At 38.7% G+C, this 18638-nt stretch overlaps 1 protein-coding gene across 1 annotated transcript; it reads left to right on the top strand.

Moving 5' to 3' along the window:
- The first annotated feature begins 545 nt into the window (after positions 1–545).
- Positions 546–16171, top strand: LOC121241170 (Holliday junction resolvase MOC1, chloroplastic-like). Its single transcript, XM_041138823.1, has 6 exons — positions 546–1071; positions 9007–9112; positions 9779–9831; positions 11773–11904; positions 14120–14192; positions 15708–16171. Exons 1-6 carry the CDS (start codon positions 565–567, stop codon positions 15794–15796), a joined length of 960 nt encoding a protein of 319 aa, XP_040994757.1. The 5' UTR covers positions 546–564; the 3' UTR covers positions 15797–16171.
- The last annotated feature ends 2467 nt before the right edge of the window (positions 16172–18638 follow it).

Here is an 18638-nt window from a genome sequence, read left to right as displayed (position 1 = left end):
ATTATATTTACCCGCTTAAAAAAGAATTAGATCTCATATTTATCTCTTTTTTAAAAAAATATATTTAAAATTATAAAATCATTTTTCTTTTTAAAAAAATGCACTCAGAGTAGAGGTCCAAAATATAGATAATTTTTGCCAAAATAACTTGCATTGGACTCATAAAAAACATCTAGCCTAAGTTTTGAGCTAAGTAATTTTAAAGTCTTCTCCAAATTTGGAGAGATACTGTTCACCTATCAACCAATATTTTTATTTCCAAATAATCAACAATAAATTTTAGAAATTATGTATCTGTTGTGTATATCTATTATGTTGTAAATGTGTGAAGAATTATGTTTTCTTTTGTACTGTAAAATATAATAAATAATAAGAAATAAAAAATTATTAAAATATATAATATTATATTATTATTTTAACTTTAAAATAATTAATATAATTTAAACTAGTTTCTTCAATAATTTTGACTTTAACTAAAACTTTAATTTTTAACCAAATATTAGACATGGTTTTGGCTAGAAGCCTAGAACAATGCCAATGCCAAGGCTAATTTTGAATAAGATAATGCTCGACTCCTTTCCTCGGACTGGTGCAATTTATTTTTGTTTTTTTTTTTTTTCAACCGTGGAGAAAGCGTGCTGTTTTGATGGAATGGAAGCCCTGCAAATGAGTCCACAGAAGCAACTAAGCAACACCTATTTCATGAACTCACTCTCCTCCAAGCTCAACCCAACCTTCTCCTACTCTTTCAAACTCCGAGCCTTCTTCTGTACCTCTTCTCTAAATTCAGAACCAACCCAAAACCTTCTAACCCAACCTCCAATTCTTACTCCTACAAAAACAAAAGCCGCTCTTTCCAGTAACGGTGTTGCGGGCAGGGTTGTTGAGGCCTCGGCTGCTCAACTCAAGGAGAACTGGTTGGATTCCCTCACCTGCCCTTTCCCTGATAATTCCGCCCCTCTCGAGGACAATGGGACCAATGCGGGTTCGGATTGGGTTCTCGGTATCGACCCGGATTCTCATGGCGCATTGGCGCTGTTGAGAACCGCTGAGTCCGGTTCTTCTGCTCAGGCAAGTAATTGGGTTGGTTTCAATTTTCGTTTTTTCTTCGATTTACTTATGACGTTTGATGAATTTTTTTTTTTGAAGTAAAAAAAATTGACGTTATTTTTATTCCAAGAAAGTTTTTTTTTTTTTTTTTGATAAGTAAAATAAGTATTATTAACAAGAATGGGCATCAACTGCCAATTACAAAGAAGTATGCCCTATCTACAAAGGCACATTAGCAGCTAAGAAGTCATGAAGATTCATGTCATTAAAGGCTACAGCAATGGCCCAAGTACATGGAGTCTTAAAAAAGAAAACTTTTAGCTCCACCATAGATCTCTCATTGTCTTCAAATGTCCTTTCATTTCACTTCTGGCACAAGCACCACATAATATAAATAGGAATCATCTTCCAAATCACTTTGATCTAATGCACACCTCATATAGAAGTCCAACATGCCAATATATCCACCACGGATTCCGGCATAACCCATGATAAATCCATCCTTTTAAACACCTCATTCCAGAGAGTCCTGACTACCTCACAATGTAAAAGTAAATGGTTCACCAATTCAGCCCCTCCTTTACACATACAACACCAGTCTGCAATGATTATCCTCCTCTTTCTCAGATTATTTGTAGTAAGGATCTTGCCTAATGATGCTGTCCACACGAAGAAAGAAGCTTTGGGAGGAGCCTTGTGTCACCAGAGCCTTTTCCATGGAAATTATATCTCTGGCACTTGTGTAAGGACCTTATAAAAGGAATGAATAGTGAAAACCTCTCTGCCTGCAGGAATCCACCACAAACCATCTTCATGCTGGATGTTTGGATTACAAGAATACAGGAGCCTATAAAAGTCTGCAAAAATCTCCATCTCCCAATCTGTGCTGCCTGATTGAAATTAATATTCCAGTGAAGACCTCCTCTAGAGATTCCCATAGCCTCCGACACTGTGGCATCTTTGGCACTTGCTATCAGGAAAAGTATAGGAAACACATCTTGAAGAGCACTATCGCCACACCAAACATCATTCCAAAATCTGATTCTGGCACTTGTACCCAACTGAAACCTAGTGTGTTGCTGAAAGACCTCCCACCCTTTTCTAATATGCTTCCATAACCCCATTCCATGAGCCCCTCTAACTTCTCTAGTACACCAACCCTCCCCTAAACCTCCATATTTATTTTTGATCACAGTTTTCCAAAGGGTTTCTGATTCCTTGCTATATCTCCATAGCCATTTGCCAAGTAACGCCTGATTAAATAACCGTAAATTTCTAATGCCCAAACCACCACAAGTGATAGGACGGCACACGCTCTCCCACTTGACAAGATGAAATTTAAACTCTTCTCCTAATCCACCCCACATAAAGTCTCTTTGTAGCTCCTCTAGACAACCCGCCACACCTGCTGGTATAGGAAATAAGGATAAGAAATAAGTGGGTAGATTAGAATGTGTACTTTTAATCAAAATAATCTGACCCCCTTTCGACAAGTACATTCTCTTCCACCCTACCAGTCTCCTTTCCATTTTTTCAATCACTATATCCTAGATCGAGCGTGCCCTCGTAGCTATACCCAATGGTAGTCCCAAGTAAGTCATAGGAAGAGACGCTATCTTGCATCCCAATGTGTCAGCCAACTCCCTAATGTTCTGAACCTCTCCAATTGGCACCGACTCGGATTTATCATAATTCACTTTTAGACTAGACACCGCTTCAAAACAAAGCAAGCATGCCTTCACAACCCGCATCTAGTCTCGATCAACTTTGCACATAATAAGCGTATCATCTGCGAACAACAAATGAGAGATAGTGATAATACCCCTGCTCGGAGATCCAACTTGGAAACTGCTAATAAACCCATTATCCACCAAAGCTGAGATCATCCTGCTTAGTGCCTCCATAATGATAACAAAAAGTAGAGGAGATAACAAATCCCCTTGTCTCAAGCCACGAGAACTTTGAAAGAAACCCTCTGGGCTGCCATTGATCAACACAGAGAAACGTACCGTAGATATACACCAGCTAATCCAAGACCTCTACCTTTCACCAAAACCACACCTACCTAGTAGATATAGAAGGAAGTCCTAATTAACATAGTCATACGCCTTTTCTATATCCAACTTACACATAATTCCTTGGTTGTTAGCCTTCAAACGACTGTCCAAGCATTCATTGGCAATTAGAACCGCATCAAGGATCTGTCTACCCTTAACAAAAGCATTCTGAGGCTTAGACACAATCTTACCCAACACCTCCCTTAGGCGATTAGCAAGCACTTTTGAGATAATCTTGTATACTCCATTCACTAAGCTAATAGGACGAAAATCTGTGATCTCAATAGCCCTGGCCTTTTTAGGTATTAAGGCAAGGAAAGTAGAGTTAAGACTTTTCTCAAATTTTCCAAACGAGAACAGCTCCTGAAACACCTGCAAAAGATCTTCTCTAATCACCTCCTAGCATTCTTGAAAGAAGCCCATAGAGAACCCATCAGGTCTGGGAGCCTTGTCTTTTACCATTTTCCTTACTACCTCAAACACCTATTCCTCCTCGAAAACCCTCTCCATCCTGGCAACATCCCCCGGTTCAATAATGTTAAACACCAACCTATCAAGAGTAGGCCTTCACTCCACTTGCTCTGTAAGGATCTTCTCAAAGAAATCAACCACATGATCTTTGATAGCCTCTTTTTCTCTACACTCCTCCCCCTCAATTTTCAACACCTCAATGTTATTGTTTCTTCTATGGGAGTTTGCAATATTATGGAAAAATCTTGTGCTCCGTTCTCCTTCCTTTAACCATAATGCTCTTGACTTCTGGCGCCGAGACATTTCCTCTTGCAAAATTATCCTCTCAAGATCTGCGAGCAACAATGTTTTCTATGCTTGCTCTTCCTCAGTAAGTGGTCTCCCCTCCTGTAGTCTTTCTAACACCTGTATTTCCATCCACTTGGAATTTTTGTTTTTCTCAACATTGCCAAAAGACTGTATATTCCATTCCTTTAGGTCTCTTTTTAATGCTTTCAGCTTATTTGCAAAAATAAAGCTAGGTGTACGTTCGAACTGATGCGAAATCCACCATTGTTTGACCCTCTCCACAAAACCTTCTGATTTCAATTACATATTCTCGAACTTAAAATACCGTCTACCACTCTGAATGCCTCCACAATCAAGTAAGATAGGCCAATGGTCCGAAGCTAAACGAACCAACCGCTTTTGCCATATGTCCGGAAAATGGCTTTCCCACTTTGGTGAGATTAGAAAACGATCCAAATGAGTCCATGTATGACTATTGGACCATGTGGTAGGGCCCCTTGCTAGTGGTAGGTCTATCAGGTTCAAGTCAAAGATACACTTTGAGAACTCCAAGCTTGCTGGCCTCACTCTTCTATTTCCAAAACTTTAACTTTGGAGCTGAGCAACATTGAAGTCACCCCCAATACACCAAGGAAGCTCCCACCAACAGTGAACTCCTACTAGCTCATCCCACAATAATCTTCTATCCACCTTTGAGTTGGGCCCATAAATACTTGCAAATGCCCACAGGAAACCATTTGACACACTTCTAAAAGAACACGCTACCATATATCTCCCTATGTAGTCCTCTACTTTTTCCACCACCCGCCTATCCTACATCACTACAACTCCTCCCGATGCTCCTGACGCAGCCAGGTATACCCAATCTACATAATTACTGCTCCAAATACTCCTCACCATCTTCCTATCAATTAACTTTAGCTTCGTCTCTTGTAAACAAACGATGTCCGCTTTCCACTCACGAAGCGAGTGACGGATCTGAAGATGTTTCTTTACCTCGTTAAGACCACGGACATTCCAAGACACAATCTTTGGCTTCATTTATGAATAACTGGCCCCTTCTCTTTTACCCTGCTCCTACTGGAACTACCCTCTGAATTCATCGACCACATCAACCTTTTAAGCTCTCGATTCTTTTTCGAGTCCCCTTTCCTTTTTTGTTGATACCTAGCTTCCATAGCAGTTAACAAAGCAATGAACTGCTCTTCATACCCCTCACAGTTAATTCCCACAAAATATTGGATCTCTTTCACCTTATGTATGACCCAATCTGAAGCTTGATCTGAAAAAATAGTAGTCCAATGGGATAGGATTTCCCATCTTGTTACTCTGAAAGTTCTGAAAATCTTCCCCCACAGAGAACTCCTCCAAACCCATCTGTTCGCACGCCTCAGGGAGAAATAATTCATCCTCCACAGAGTGCATGAGGTCATCGGACTCCTCATCTCCTTCCTCCAACTCAAAACCTTCAAAGGGGTTGACAAACGTTGCCGTCGGAGCCAAGCCCAGGCCACCCAAAGTTATCAGCAAAATCTGGGCCTCCCTCGACGAAGATTCATGTAATTCGAACTCCACCAAAGCCCTTTGAGCATAGTACGCCGGCGATGCCTCGTCGGCGACCTCCTGTACCACCGTCGGCAGTGTCTGTGCTACCTCCCCTGTCGGTAGGCTCTCTGGTACGAAAACGAGGCTGGGCAGCGCGTCGTTAGACCCCGGGCTGGGGTTCACTCCACTGGGCCGAGTTTCTTGCCACTGGGCTGGATCTCCCGTGGCCTTAGAACCAGACCCATGCCCACAAGATTGGGCCTTGGGTTGAAACAACCCAGGCCCTTCCAAAACGAACGAGCAGCCCCGCTGGGCTGGCTCACCATTGACCTGAGAATCAGGCCCCTGCCCACGAGATTGGGCCCTGGGTTGAGGTGACCCAGACCCTTCCAGATCGAATGAGCAGCCCCGCTGGGCTGGATTTCCACTAGCCTGAGAAACAGGCCCCTGTCCACCAGATTGAGCCCTAGGTTGAGACGGCCCTTCCCTTTCTGAGTCCCTCTGAGCCTTGGGTTGAGCAGGCCCACTGAACTTACTCCAAATGGCCCGTCCCTTTTCCTTTCTATTCTGTTGGGCCCCTTTCTTACTAGGCCCAGCCCCCGTATACATCCTTGACCCACCCGCTCCATCAACCCAACCTTTTTTCCTTTTTAACACGCCCGTATCACCACTTTCCTTAAACAGCCCCACAAACTCCACGATCTCAACCATGCTTCTCTGCAGAAACCGTAGCTGGCCTTGCATCTCCATCAGTAATCTTCGTACCTCCCACGCCTCCTGACATGCCGCAGATTTCCTGCCATGGGATGGTTCGATGCAGCATACTCTCGACGCCACCTCCCTTGTCCCCTGTCAGAACCTATCGCATCTCCATCCAGTGTTCTCATTGCGTGTGGCACCGACGACGTAAGATCCTCCTTATACAACCGTGACTGGTGTCTCACCGTCCCCTTCCCGTGATTCAATTGACCCCCACCAGTCCAAACCCCCGCGTTTTTGACCTCTTTTCCCCTTTCTAACAGTACCTCCCTCAATTTCCTCCAACCCTAACCATTTTTTCCTTCTAGAATGCACAGGACATTCCTCCTTCCCCCTGGTTATATGAAACTTCAAGGTATCTCCCTCTATGATTTGTGTAACATTGTGCTGTAAGACTGCAGTAACCTTCTCTAGTTGCCGAATAGACCTCCTTCTCCCCCCTCTTAAGCATTCCTCTAACACCTTCACAAGCCATTGGGTTGAAGCTGAACCCAATGACACTGCATGCTCCAACTTCCAACTTCTCTTAGTGATTCGCAATACTCCACCACCCTCCTTTGACAGAATAAAACACTTAGATTCAATCCCTACTTCTATGGGATAACCCATCTTGATCACCATGTAACTTAAGAAACAATTAACGCATCAAGCATTAACGAGGAAGAACTTTCAGGAAGCAACGAGAAAAAGAAAATATGCATGTGTATGGAGAGAGAAATTTAGGAGAGAGAAAAATCAACATATGAAAGTCTCATGCACAGTTTTGAATGCATTTTGAATGCATTTAAGAAGTTGGATGCATATGATATTTAGCATAGTGAGATGTTGACCATGGACGGAGTCCTTATTTGACAATGTATGCTTGGACTCTGCAAGGGCATTAGATAGACCACACAATGTTATGGTGCATCAGGAGAGTTCACGATTTTGTGAAAATTGGGGCTTTTGTAACATGTGGTCTGAAAATGGATGTTGATGAAAAAATGAATTGGATGCATGTAACTTACTCATTGGCAGTTTCTTGTTCTTTTCTTTTCAGCAAGTTATTTGGGTCTTACGGTTCCAAGGGTTTCAAGCATTAATCATACTTCTTTTAGAGAAATAGATGGCGATGGGGATTCATATCATGTTGTGGACCCTTCTTTTGGGGTTACTTCGTAGATCTCCGGATTTCACCCCTACACACGAAATTCTACTCTCCTCTGTCTCACTCAAGTAAGTTGCTTTTGAGAGCATTCCCCATTTTTTGGCAACTTTCACTTTCAACACAATCCACCGCCTGTGTGCCCTTTATGCCCAGTCATTCCAAAGAACACTTGCCCCCTGCCACACATTAGCTGGGGCTTCTTCCTGTACAGTGTGATTTGGTTTTTGAATTTTGTGAGAAAGAACTGTTAGACCTTTGAGGGATTCAAATTATACTGATTAAAATGACGTTTCATTCTTGGATCGCGTTTTGAGTCTGTGAGACCTAGCTGTTTCTCTTATCTTATTATTATTTTGGACTTACCTAGAGGGTTGCATGTGACCTTTGTGCTTCTGAAGTAGATTTCTTATGGACGAATAGAAGAAGAAAAGGAAAATATTTTATGTGGATGTTGATTTAATGTGGATTCTCTTACAATTTTTGTGCGGGGCTTCCTTGGATTGAAGTTGTAAAGAAGTGGGACACCTGTCTTAAGAGAACTATGTATCAAAAAAATGTTTGAACAGAACTGTTTACCCCTGCTTGGTAAGGCTCTTTAATGGTAGTGATGACTTAGCTTGTAGGATAAGCTAGCCAATCGAGGAAATTACCGTTTTGGTTGATTGATTTGTTTAATCTAAATAGTCATGCTCAAGGTCAGTTTAGAAAGCTAGCTCACAATCAGTTATAAGATAAATGACCTGGGCTTGAGCAGCCTACTACTCGGCTTAACCTGGCTTGTTTACAGCTCCGATAGGGAGTCAGTTGTGGGATTTTTCTTTACTTAGTTGATACAAAACATCTGATTTTTCTTTGCTTTCATACAATACAGACTACTTCATCTAATTTTTGTCTTTTATTTTTATTTTTATATCTTCTCAGTATTGCTTCTCATTCTCTCTCTCTCAAGTGGAGTGTGTTTGTCATGACCTCTTAACGGAGTGGTTTTTGTTTTATGGAGATCCTTGCATGCTTAAAAGGGTTTTTTTTTGGCAATAACATCTAGAAGATCTTGTGTAAAATACTACCTAGCGTCAAGTGTACTTTGCGGCAAGAGAGAAATTATTGAAGTTTTAATGGTATTGAGTTCAACCAGAATGCGGTTTAAGTCTTTATTTCTAACCATTTTGAGATAATTGGATGTAAGCAACTGGCCTATTAGCTCAGATGGTTGGAGCGTCGTGCTAATAATGCGAAGGTCACAGGTTTGATACCTGCATGGGCCAGACCAAAATTAATATGTTTATTTTACTTATAAAAAAAATATAATTGGATGAAAGCCTTTGGAATCACCTCTTGTACTTTTTATTGGATTTTCTTCAACTCTTGCTGTCTATACTTGTGTAATGAGGTCATTCTCTCTTTAATGAGATTTTTATTGGTTATGGAAAGTCAACATATTTCTAACAAGAATCAAGATGCAGGTTAGTAATGCCTTTCATCGTTATAATTTCTCTTGTTTTCATTGGCATGTGCTCTGCACTTATCGATCATGGTTTGCCATGTTAAGAACAAGATTCAACCTGAGATGCTTAGGTGGTTTATTTGTTGCGATTTTTATTATTTGTTGCTTTGTCTGGTTCAATAATGCTGCTTAAGTCTACTTCTCTGATTAGTATTATTATTGTCTTTATTATTTTAATGCTACAGGTATTTGACTCTCCACACTTGCAAGTACTAGTTGGGAAAAGAGTTCGACGACGTTTAGATGCCAAGTCTATTGTTCAGTTGCTTTGCAGTCTTGATGCTCCTATTGGTATTATAGTTCTTTTCCTCTCTCTCTCCCCCTCTGTGTGTGTGTGAGAGAGAACATTTTCAAACTTCTTGATTTTAGGCACTGATGTTCAGCAACATGCTTTCTCCTCTATTCATGATTTTGTGGTGGATCTGTGTAGCCTTAAAGGGTGGAACTTACTATTAGACTGCTAGTTTAGTTGAGAGAAATAGTACACATTCTTCCTCACTTGTTGTGGGAAGCATCTATGCTTTACTGTTGGGGAATGAGTGCCACTTGACTTGTTTTGGAGAAATGTAAGATGTGAGACTTGGATGAAATTTTATTCAACAACTAGGGGCAAGAGTGATATATTTTCTAACCCAATTTGGTGGTCTTTTTGCCACTTTGTAGTCCATCATTCTGCCATCTTACTAGAGCCTTGCTTTTGTCATATTTGATAATTGTTTTTTACAAATCAGCTTCCATGATGTTTATACTTGTAAAAAAAAGTATCTATACATAGAAACATGTATACTTCTCTCTCTCTCTCTCTCTGATCTTCCTGTGACGTGCAATATACAGCCGGCAAGATGTCTTGTTGTCATTCATTATTGGAGCAATATTCTTGAAATCATGCTTATATGGGTGCTGTATTTATTTGAAAGTTTGAGTATTTTTCTAATGAATTGACCGTTTCATTTTCAGGAACTACTGCATATATAGAACAATCAATCCCCTATCCACAGGATGGCAAACAGGTTTTTCTGGTCCCTCTCAATAGAAGTATCTAAACTATTTTCCTAGTGCTGTCATATACCTTTAATCACTTGCACTTGTCATAGCCACTGCTTTTATTTGTTTTTGATGCTCTAGCTTTTTCATATGTGGCGTTAGGTTAATATCCTGTCAAAAAGAGAGAGATTCATTTTTTATTTAATGCATTACAATACTAGTGCAATCTAATTTAAAGCTGTTCACTTTGCCACCGCATTTTTTTTATAAGTAAGAAAGACAATTTTATTAATACGAATGAAATAGGCAATGCCCATGTACACAGGAAGTATACAAAAGAGAACACCTAAATACATTCTAAGAAGCAGAAAACGATAACAGAAAATCATGAGCTGAAGCTCCGTTAATTATTAAAACAGAAAACCATAGCCATAAAGAGTGCACAAAAAAGTTCCGAAGTTTCTCCAAAGTACAGTCTTATTGTTGAAACACCGCTCATTCATTTCCATCCAAGTACACCACATAAGACTCAAAGGAACCATCTTCCAAACTGCATCCATTTGAGAGCAACCATGAAGCCCGTTCCAACACGCAAGAAGATCAACCACTCTCAAATTCATCACCCAAGCCAAACCGGTTCTACAAAAATTCCATCCCACAACAAAGCCCTTGCCACCTCACAATGCAAAAGTAAATGATCCACAGATTCTCCATGCTTCTTACACATGAAACACCAATACATTTTTCTTTTGATGAATAAGAAATTTTACTGATACAAGTAGCAAGGCAAAGCCAAGTACACAGAAGTATACAAAAACTGAACCTAGTTACAAGTCTTGAACTAGAAAAAGAAACAAGTAAATCATGGACACTAGTTCCATTAAACATGATAGCCGAAGCCCATTGAAATAAGGTATTAAAGAAAAAAAACGTCTAAGATCATCCACCGAGCATTCCTTATCTTCAAAGCATCGACCATTCCTCTCACACCAATACATAACAGTAAGACCACACTTCCTCAAATTGTCCGTCATCAAAATTTTCCCAAGAGAGGCAGTCCGTATGAGAAAAAGCAACTTTGGAAGGCATGTAAGACATCCAAATACACTTCCAAGGAAACGGAGGAATATTCTGAAAGCCAACAGCTTATAATACGATTGAACTGTAAACTTTTTGCTCCCCTTGGACCTCTACAACATCTTATCCCCCATCATTACCACCAAGCCTCAAAGAGTATAAAAAACTGAAAAACCTGATACTTCATCAATCTCCCAATCCACAGCTCTAGTAAAACAAACATCACACTGAAAAGAGCCATTAGAACGAACTAGCAAATCTGAAACAGATGCACACTGATCAGAAACCAGACGAAAAATGGCTGGAAACACCCTATTAAGGGCTCAAACACCACACCAAATATCAGACCAAAAAATTATAAAAAATTACTTATATTTAAATATTTTTACTTATAAAAAAATTATATATTTGAATATTTCTAGCATCTCATACAACGCTCAGAATTTAAACCCAACTAGAAATACAAATTGTACCCATTGTTTCAATAACTGAGTTTGGCCAACACTAAGAACTTAACAGAATTGAAGAGTGGAGTGTATTATTGCTGCAACTCTATTTATCAGCTGTCATGAGGAACTTCCAAAGTTTTATGAGCTAAATACATTTCCCATCAAGTTTTGAATGCCAATTTTATCTTTTGAACTGGAGTTCATTAAACTAAGACATCTCATTGACTTGCAATTAATATTAAAGAAACCAGTATTATCTACTTTAAATGAACTTCATTTTTTCTTATTCCGGTTGTGCTTCAAGTTTGTTATTTTTTCCTTATTGGTGGCACTTCAAGTTCACTAACTCTCTCATCTTTAGTTTTTCCTGCATTTTTTTTCAGCAAATTGCACCAAACTTCCATGCTTATGCTTACAATAATTTTCCGTTTCTGAATCAAGGGGTGGTGGAGTGGAGGCTTCGGGTATGGGCTATGGATTGGGATCTTGGTCGCCTCTGGATTTTCTGTTGTTCCAGTGCCATCTATATTATGGAAAAACCAGTTTGAACTCTTTGGAGGGAGATCTACGAAGGTTGGTTTGATCTTAACTTTACACACTAGGACAGGCTCTTCTCATTCTTATCTAATGCAATGAAGTTGGCATCAACACTGTGCTAATCATTATAGGCCTGTTAAATCTTCAATTTACACTTTTTTTTTTATAAGTAAAATATTAAATATATATATATATCAAAAGGAGTAACCAAGTACATTGAATGTATATAAGAGAACACCTTGCCCATAATAGAAAACCACTAATAACCCAAAAAGCCCTTGAAAAACAACCCAAAATACACCAAGCCCAAGCCCAACCCCTTGCTTCCCGTAGAACTAAAACTCTACCCAAAAAACCCACCCCAACCCCTTGTTTCCGTCTTCACAATGTCCTCCCTTTGGACTTCCCTCTAGTTGAGCTACCACCCTTAGCGTTGTAGTTGATTGCTGAAAAAAAACGTTGTAATTCCTTGCTTTTCTTGAAACTTGATTTGGTTTCAAGAGAGCAGCTTGCCTCGGTCGCAGTAATTAGTTCTTTAAATTGGTCTTCACATCCTCCATGTGAAATTCCCACAAACTATTGAATTTCGTTAACTTTAGGCAGAATCGAATCAGCTATTGGAGGAAGAGAGACCAGGGGAGCCACAATTTACGCATTTGTATTCACTTTGATTTGTTATCCCTTCAAAATCCCAGAAATTGAGTTGAGGAGAAAATATATGTTTTTTAAAGGCTCAACTCATTAAGTTGCACTAGAATTTTGTGAAGACCCTTAAGATATCTAATTCCTGCTGTGGAAAATGATTTTCAGATTATATGTTTGGTCCTATTGTGAAAAGTTTCTTGGGAGATTTACTTATAAAAAAAAGATTTCTTGGGAGATTTCGTCTTTAAACTTTTGGAGCAAAGAATCTTACTCCAAATAGAGTAATGGCTATCATTTTTTTGACCTTAACTCTATTGATGTTGGTGGCACTGCTGTTAAAAGCGACAGCAGGCTGGTAGCACCACTGTTAACTGGGTGTGACATATTTAAGTATTCAAGAGATTTTTTTTTTTTAATCGGTAAGTTGTCAAGAGAATATTTCTGTCATGATCCCATTGTAAAATTTCTAGTGTTGCAATGCCCACCTCCCTTCCCTTTTTTCATGGAGAATAAAATGGGAAGGTGCCAATACCCAAGAAAAGATTGAGGTCCAATGAATGCTATGCAGCTTATTTGGTGCCTCATACATGCCTTTTATAAAACTCAGGCTTTTCTTTGATATACACATTTTAACTGTGTGAACAGTTAAAACTTGAATAATTCATACAGAGAGCCATGGTTTGTGTACTTGGATGATTGCTTGATGAAACTCCACCAAAGTTGAATTATTCACTATTTGAAGAGAGGGGGGGGGGGGGGGGGCAGGAAGGGTGGCTACTCGCCTATATAGGGTGAATTGCACGCCTAGGTACAATTGAAGCCCCTTTGAATCATTGTATAGAGCAAAAACTTATCCCTCCTAAGCAATGTGGGATCCTATTCACCACCTATAGTAACTCAATATGTGCATCACATATATGATCTTTGACCCGCAAAAGTTCTGAAAAGCCAATATAGTTGCCCCCTACTTTTAGATCTCTTGTTCAATGAGCCAAATTTGGAGGCAGAGAACAGCAGTATGGTATTATTCTCTCTAGTTTAGAATCAAGCGAGCAAAATGGACCAAGAAACCAAAGAGAATATACTAATTTGAATGACATATCTTGCTCTCCATCAAACACCGTTTCACAAAAAAATCTGCCCCCTCTTTTAGAGAGGGGTGGGGCAGAGAAAGAGAGAGAGAGAGCTTCTCATTTCAAGATGTTCTTTGCCGGAGACTTTTCCATAGGCACGCTTACCGTTAAGGGGTTGTTCATGTATTAGGGCATGGAGGACCTCCAAATGAAGGTGGGGCAGGTACTGTTATCCACTTATATACATATATATAATACAACTTTTTTAAGAAAAAAAAAAACTCCATATGCACTGATGTATTTTCTCATTCAGTGGCTTTTGCTCTTGCATCAAGCCTTTCAAAAATTGGTTATTAGTCTAAGCTAGAGCTCATTAGGGATTTTTGTTTTCTTACTTTAAATATTGTTTTCAATCACATTATGCTGGCTTTGCCTTTTGTTTAAAATTTTTATTGGATATTTCTGTTTACACTAAGTATAACTTTATGAGCTTCCTTTTACTCAATATGGTTGGGTGGATTTTGAATTGACAGGATGATAGCCGGACAGTTGCATCCACATTATTTCCATCATTGGGTCCCTTACTGAAAAGAAAAAAGGACCATGGTAATCACTCTCCTTTTTTCTAAGCTTTACTATCTCCTTTATTGATTAAAAACTGTCATTGACTGTTATGGCTTAATGAATGGAACTCTGGCCAAACCCTCGAATGATGTAGTGCTTCAGAGCTTGTATTATGGGGCTCATTAGTTATATAAAAAAAAGGTATTATGGAGCTCTTTGCCAATTGAAGAGGGTTATATGATAGCCCACAAGTTGCAGCAGTGTGGAAGATGGTCCCTATTTGTCTAGTGTGGTGTATTTTTGGAGGAAAGGGAATTATAGAAATTTGGAGGGCCATGTATGGATCATAGAAGAACTTAGAAGAGTTTTTTCTTAACATACTCTGTTCCTATGGGTAGCCACCATGGATTAAAATGGGCTGAGTTTTCATGATTTTCTTGTATCTTTCTCTTCATAAAAAATTCTGTATTTTTTTTTTCGCATAATCACAAGGTACTTGATTCTGTTGTAGCAGAGAGTTGGATTCCCCAGAATGAGCTAGACTGTTGTATTTAATTTTTCAATTGTATGAGAATGACATTTTCTGTTTAAATGAAAAACCAAATTGATGAAGAAGGTGCAAAATGTTTCAAAACTATTAAGAATATAATACAAATAATTAAATCTACATCTTCGCATCAGTTTAAACTTTTGGGACAAGTGGTGACATGGTATTAGAGTAGAGGTCCTGAGTTTGAATATGACTTTACACTTTATCCCATTTAATTAAATATTCCACGTGTTAGGTCCACTCGGTGAGGGGGAGTCTGGCTCACACGTGAGGGGGAGTCTGGCTCACATGTGAGGGGGAGTGTTAAGAATATAATATAAATAATTAAATCTACCTTTTTCCATCAGTTTAAGCTTTTGGGACAAGTGGTAATTTTACAAAAATGATACCAAAAAAAGAGTAAGATAAAAGTGCTCGTTTGAGCTGGCAGTATAAACACATGGTAGAGACACAATTTTGTCAACTTTGATCTATATATAATGATGTTGATAGGAAGGAAGCATAACCTTCTTCCTCTCGTTTTATGTGTAAACCCTTTTCTTTAAAATTGTCAACAATCCTTTCCTTGAATTCCATAAAGGGTGACTCTGCCTATAAATTTTTTGTTCCTCCATAATTCTTGCAGAACTGTCAAGAACACTGTAAAGATAAGTTACATTTTGGATGCCTATCAAAACTACCTAGAAGTAGCTCCCTTACATATTTAATAAAATTATACACTCATTCTTTGGTTTGCGTGGATCTCATACCATTGTTGTGTTCAAGATCAAAACTATATGGTTATGACTTTTGTCTACACTTCGTCCATAGAACAAATGTTGCCTTATCTTGTACTGGAGAACCAAATCACTTCATAACTAAATGTCTGTTGTTCTTGAAATACAACGATGGAAAATCTTTTCGATTGGTACATAGTATCAAATGAGTCAATGAAAAATGTTCTCATGCAAACTAATCATAGTTTTCCCATTTATTTCTGTCCTGGTCTGATTTCCTGAAATTTACAGGAAGGGCTGAAGCTCTACTTATTGCTGCCTATGGCAAGGGCATGAAGAAGTTAAACCCATCATGCACATCAGATGAAGTGGTGCCTTGATATGGCAGATTGCACTGGCATCTCTCTTTAAGTACAAGATCTTAATATGTGCCTGGTGTCAATTCTCTGAAAGCATGTGGTGTAATGAGTTATTGAATGAGAAGTGAACTAGAGCAGCTCAATAGATTCGCTTTTGTCAGGGCTCTGGTGTTTCTCTCAGATTCAAAAGAGACCTGGTAGAAGGCTGATATAACCATTTCTTTTGCTGACCATATACTATTTTCATGATTGAAGTCACATCATGTACATACCGCTGTAGTGTTGCAGGAGTATTAGATATTTGAAAAAGTCTTTGTTTTTGGAAAAAAGGGCTATTTCTTCTTGCCACATCTTTGCACTGTCTTTCTTATATGCTAAATTATGATTTGCAGTTCAGATAGCCATCTAAAACAAAACAAATGCCTAAGGACCTGAGCTTTATCTGTTCCAATCTCTAAAATGAGAGGTGATGATGATACATGGAAACTGTTATTCAAAGTGTTCTATTATGAGCGAATGAGATTGCCTTAAATACAGAGGGTTGCTAGAATGATTTTCCTGTGGATATGATAGCATGGAGCTGTGACAATCAATGTAAGCTTAAGGATTTTTTTCCTTCTTGCCTTTACGATTGGTATATTTGGTTTTGAGAACTTTTTTAAATGTGCTGTTTATTGGGTTTAGAAAAAGGAGAGAAAATAATGAATAAAAATTTTTGGTAACCAACTAGGCTATTTTCTCTTTAGATTCCTTCAGTTTTTCTTTAATCTCTTTTTCTACCTCAGACTCTGAATTGCACTGTTTGATCATGACTTTTGTTGTTTGTTTCCCTCAATCTCACTTGGTTTCCTGCATATTTAATTTCTCATTTCTGTCCTCTTGCCCTTCTTTCCTCTTGATTCTTCCTTGCGTTTTTTTCTCTTTTGTTTTTTTTTTTTTTTTTTTTTTTTTCTATTTTTGGATTGAATTCTTTTTTTGATAAGATTTTTTGGATTGAATTCTTGCAGGAGAAATGCTTTTGGCTGTGGTGATGAAAGTGGGAGAAAAATATTGATTTTGATTAAGTTATTGGTTGATTTTTACACTTCTGCTGACTTCTAATGGAATAAACCTTTGGACTAACAAAGTTGAGGATGTGAAGATGAGAACTTGTTATATCGATCCTAAATAAAAAGAGGGATGAAGCTAATTGAAGGTATATGGATTTTGGAGGAATTGTAATTTGTGGGGAGGGTGATTGGGAATTATGGTGCACTCATAGGGAGAAATTATTGGATCTGATGAAGGTGATCTTGCTGTAAATCCTTTCTGGACAATTTTGGCGGAGAGATAAAGCCAGGGACTGGCTTTTGTTTACTCTTTCAAAGCAATATTTACAAAATTTTTAAAGAAGTGGAATTCATTTCTCCCCCTGAAGATGTTGAGAAGAGAGATCTTATTACTGAAATAAGGTTGGTAAGAAATGGGGAAATGGCATAGTGCTAATTGGTTATTTCTTAGAATCCTCACCTTACTAAGTTGATGTTCAGTAATGTTGAATCTTGGAAAAGATGTGTAAAAGTTCTTTTGTTTTGTTGGAAGAGATTAGACTAGCATTGCCTCTTCCAATTTAATAATGGTCTAAGGTTAGAACACATCCCTTTTATAGAAAAGAATAGACAACCACTCGTCTACTTTTCAGAGGAAGCGCTCGTGGATGGGGTGTGGTTAGTTGGCCGTTTTGTGCTCCTCACCCTACCTAAATGTGAAATATTTGTGGATAAATACACCTAAAATCTTTAAACTATCAGTTTGCACCTTTCACCCTAAACCATCATTGTAGTCTCAAAACTACCTAAAACACTTTGTACCCTCCATTAAGATCCGATCATCAAGTTTGTGCACAACACCTGTTTTTCATCAATTTTAACAGTTATACTCTTTTTTTTCCCTTCAAAGTTAGAAGTGTTTTTTCTATTATAGGAACAGTTATTTTTTTTTTTAAGATCTGGGTTCCTTTGTGAACTGAAAGGAACAAGAAGATTGCAACTAAACCTCATGAAGGAGAAGAAAGATCAAAGTAGAAAGATAGCGTTGCAGGAATATCAAGCTAAGAAAAGTGAATCAGGAACAGATTGAATACACTGAAGTGGCCATTAAATGAGAAGACTCAGGATGCCAGAGCTTGTGAAAGAGGGCTTTAAAAAGTTTTGGATACAAGGGGAAAAAAAAACTTGAAAGCTGAAGGCAACTAGTTCATTTAGTCAAGTCCCTCAAGCCACTAGAACTTGCTGACGAGGGTGGTTCAAACTTCTTGAAGCTGACTGTAAACCGATATCGCCAAGCAAGGTGGGTTAGAGCAGCAGCAAGAAGAGACGTGATATTTCTCCTATGGGGTTCTTCTGACAGCAGCAGATTGAAAAAATTGGATGCAGCCAATTGCAGGTGGTAGATGTTTTAACACCGCAGACCCCTGTTTTCTGGAGTTAGAATTACTGTTCTAGACTTCTAGTTGGTCTGAGTTGAAATATCACCGCAGACCCTTGTTTGAATTTGTTCTCTTTCCTTGAAATATCATGAACTGTGAGAAAAGAGGTAGCATGTATATGTTTTGCTTTTGAGGTGGTGTGCATTTGTCTAGCTTCTCCCTTAATATTTCTGCCCTTTCCATGCTTTTCATTCGTTAGGAGTTCACATTGATCATAGATTTGAGAGTTCCCCATATTTCTCCAAAATAGGGGTTCTGGAACTTTGGTGGAATATTTACAAAGAGATCTGCGTGGTTCAGTCCTATATTTTCTTCTATAGATTCAAGAAAATGGTCTCTGTATAGAGAGGACGGTATGTGAGAAAGTAAGCTATGTTGAGTTAACCACAAAAGAGG

Source organism: Juglans microcarpa x Juglans regia, chromosome 7S (assembly GCF_004785595.1).
Source record: "Juglans microcarpa x Juglans regia isolate MS1-56 chromosome 7S, Jm3101_v1.0, whole genome shotgun sequence".
Classification (NCBI taxonomy): Eukaryota; Viridiplantae; Streptophyta; class Magnoliopsida; order Fagales; family Juglandaceae; genus Juglans; species Juglans microcarpa x Juglans regia.
This window is presented reverse-complemented; position numbering and strand designations above follow the sequence as displayed.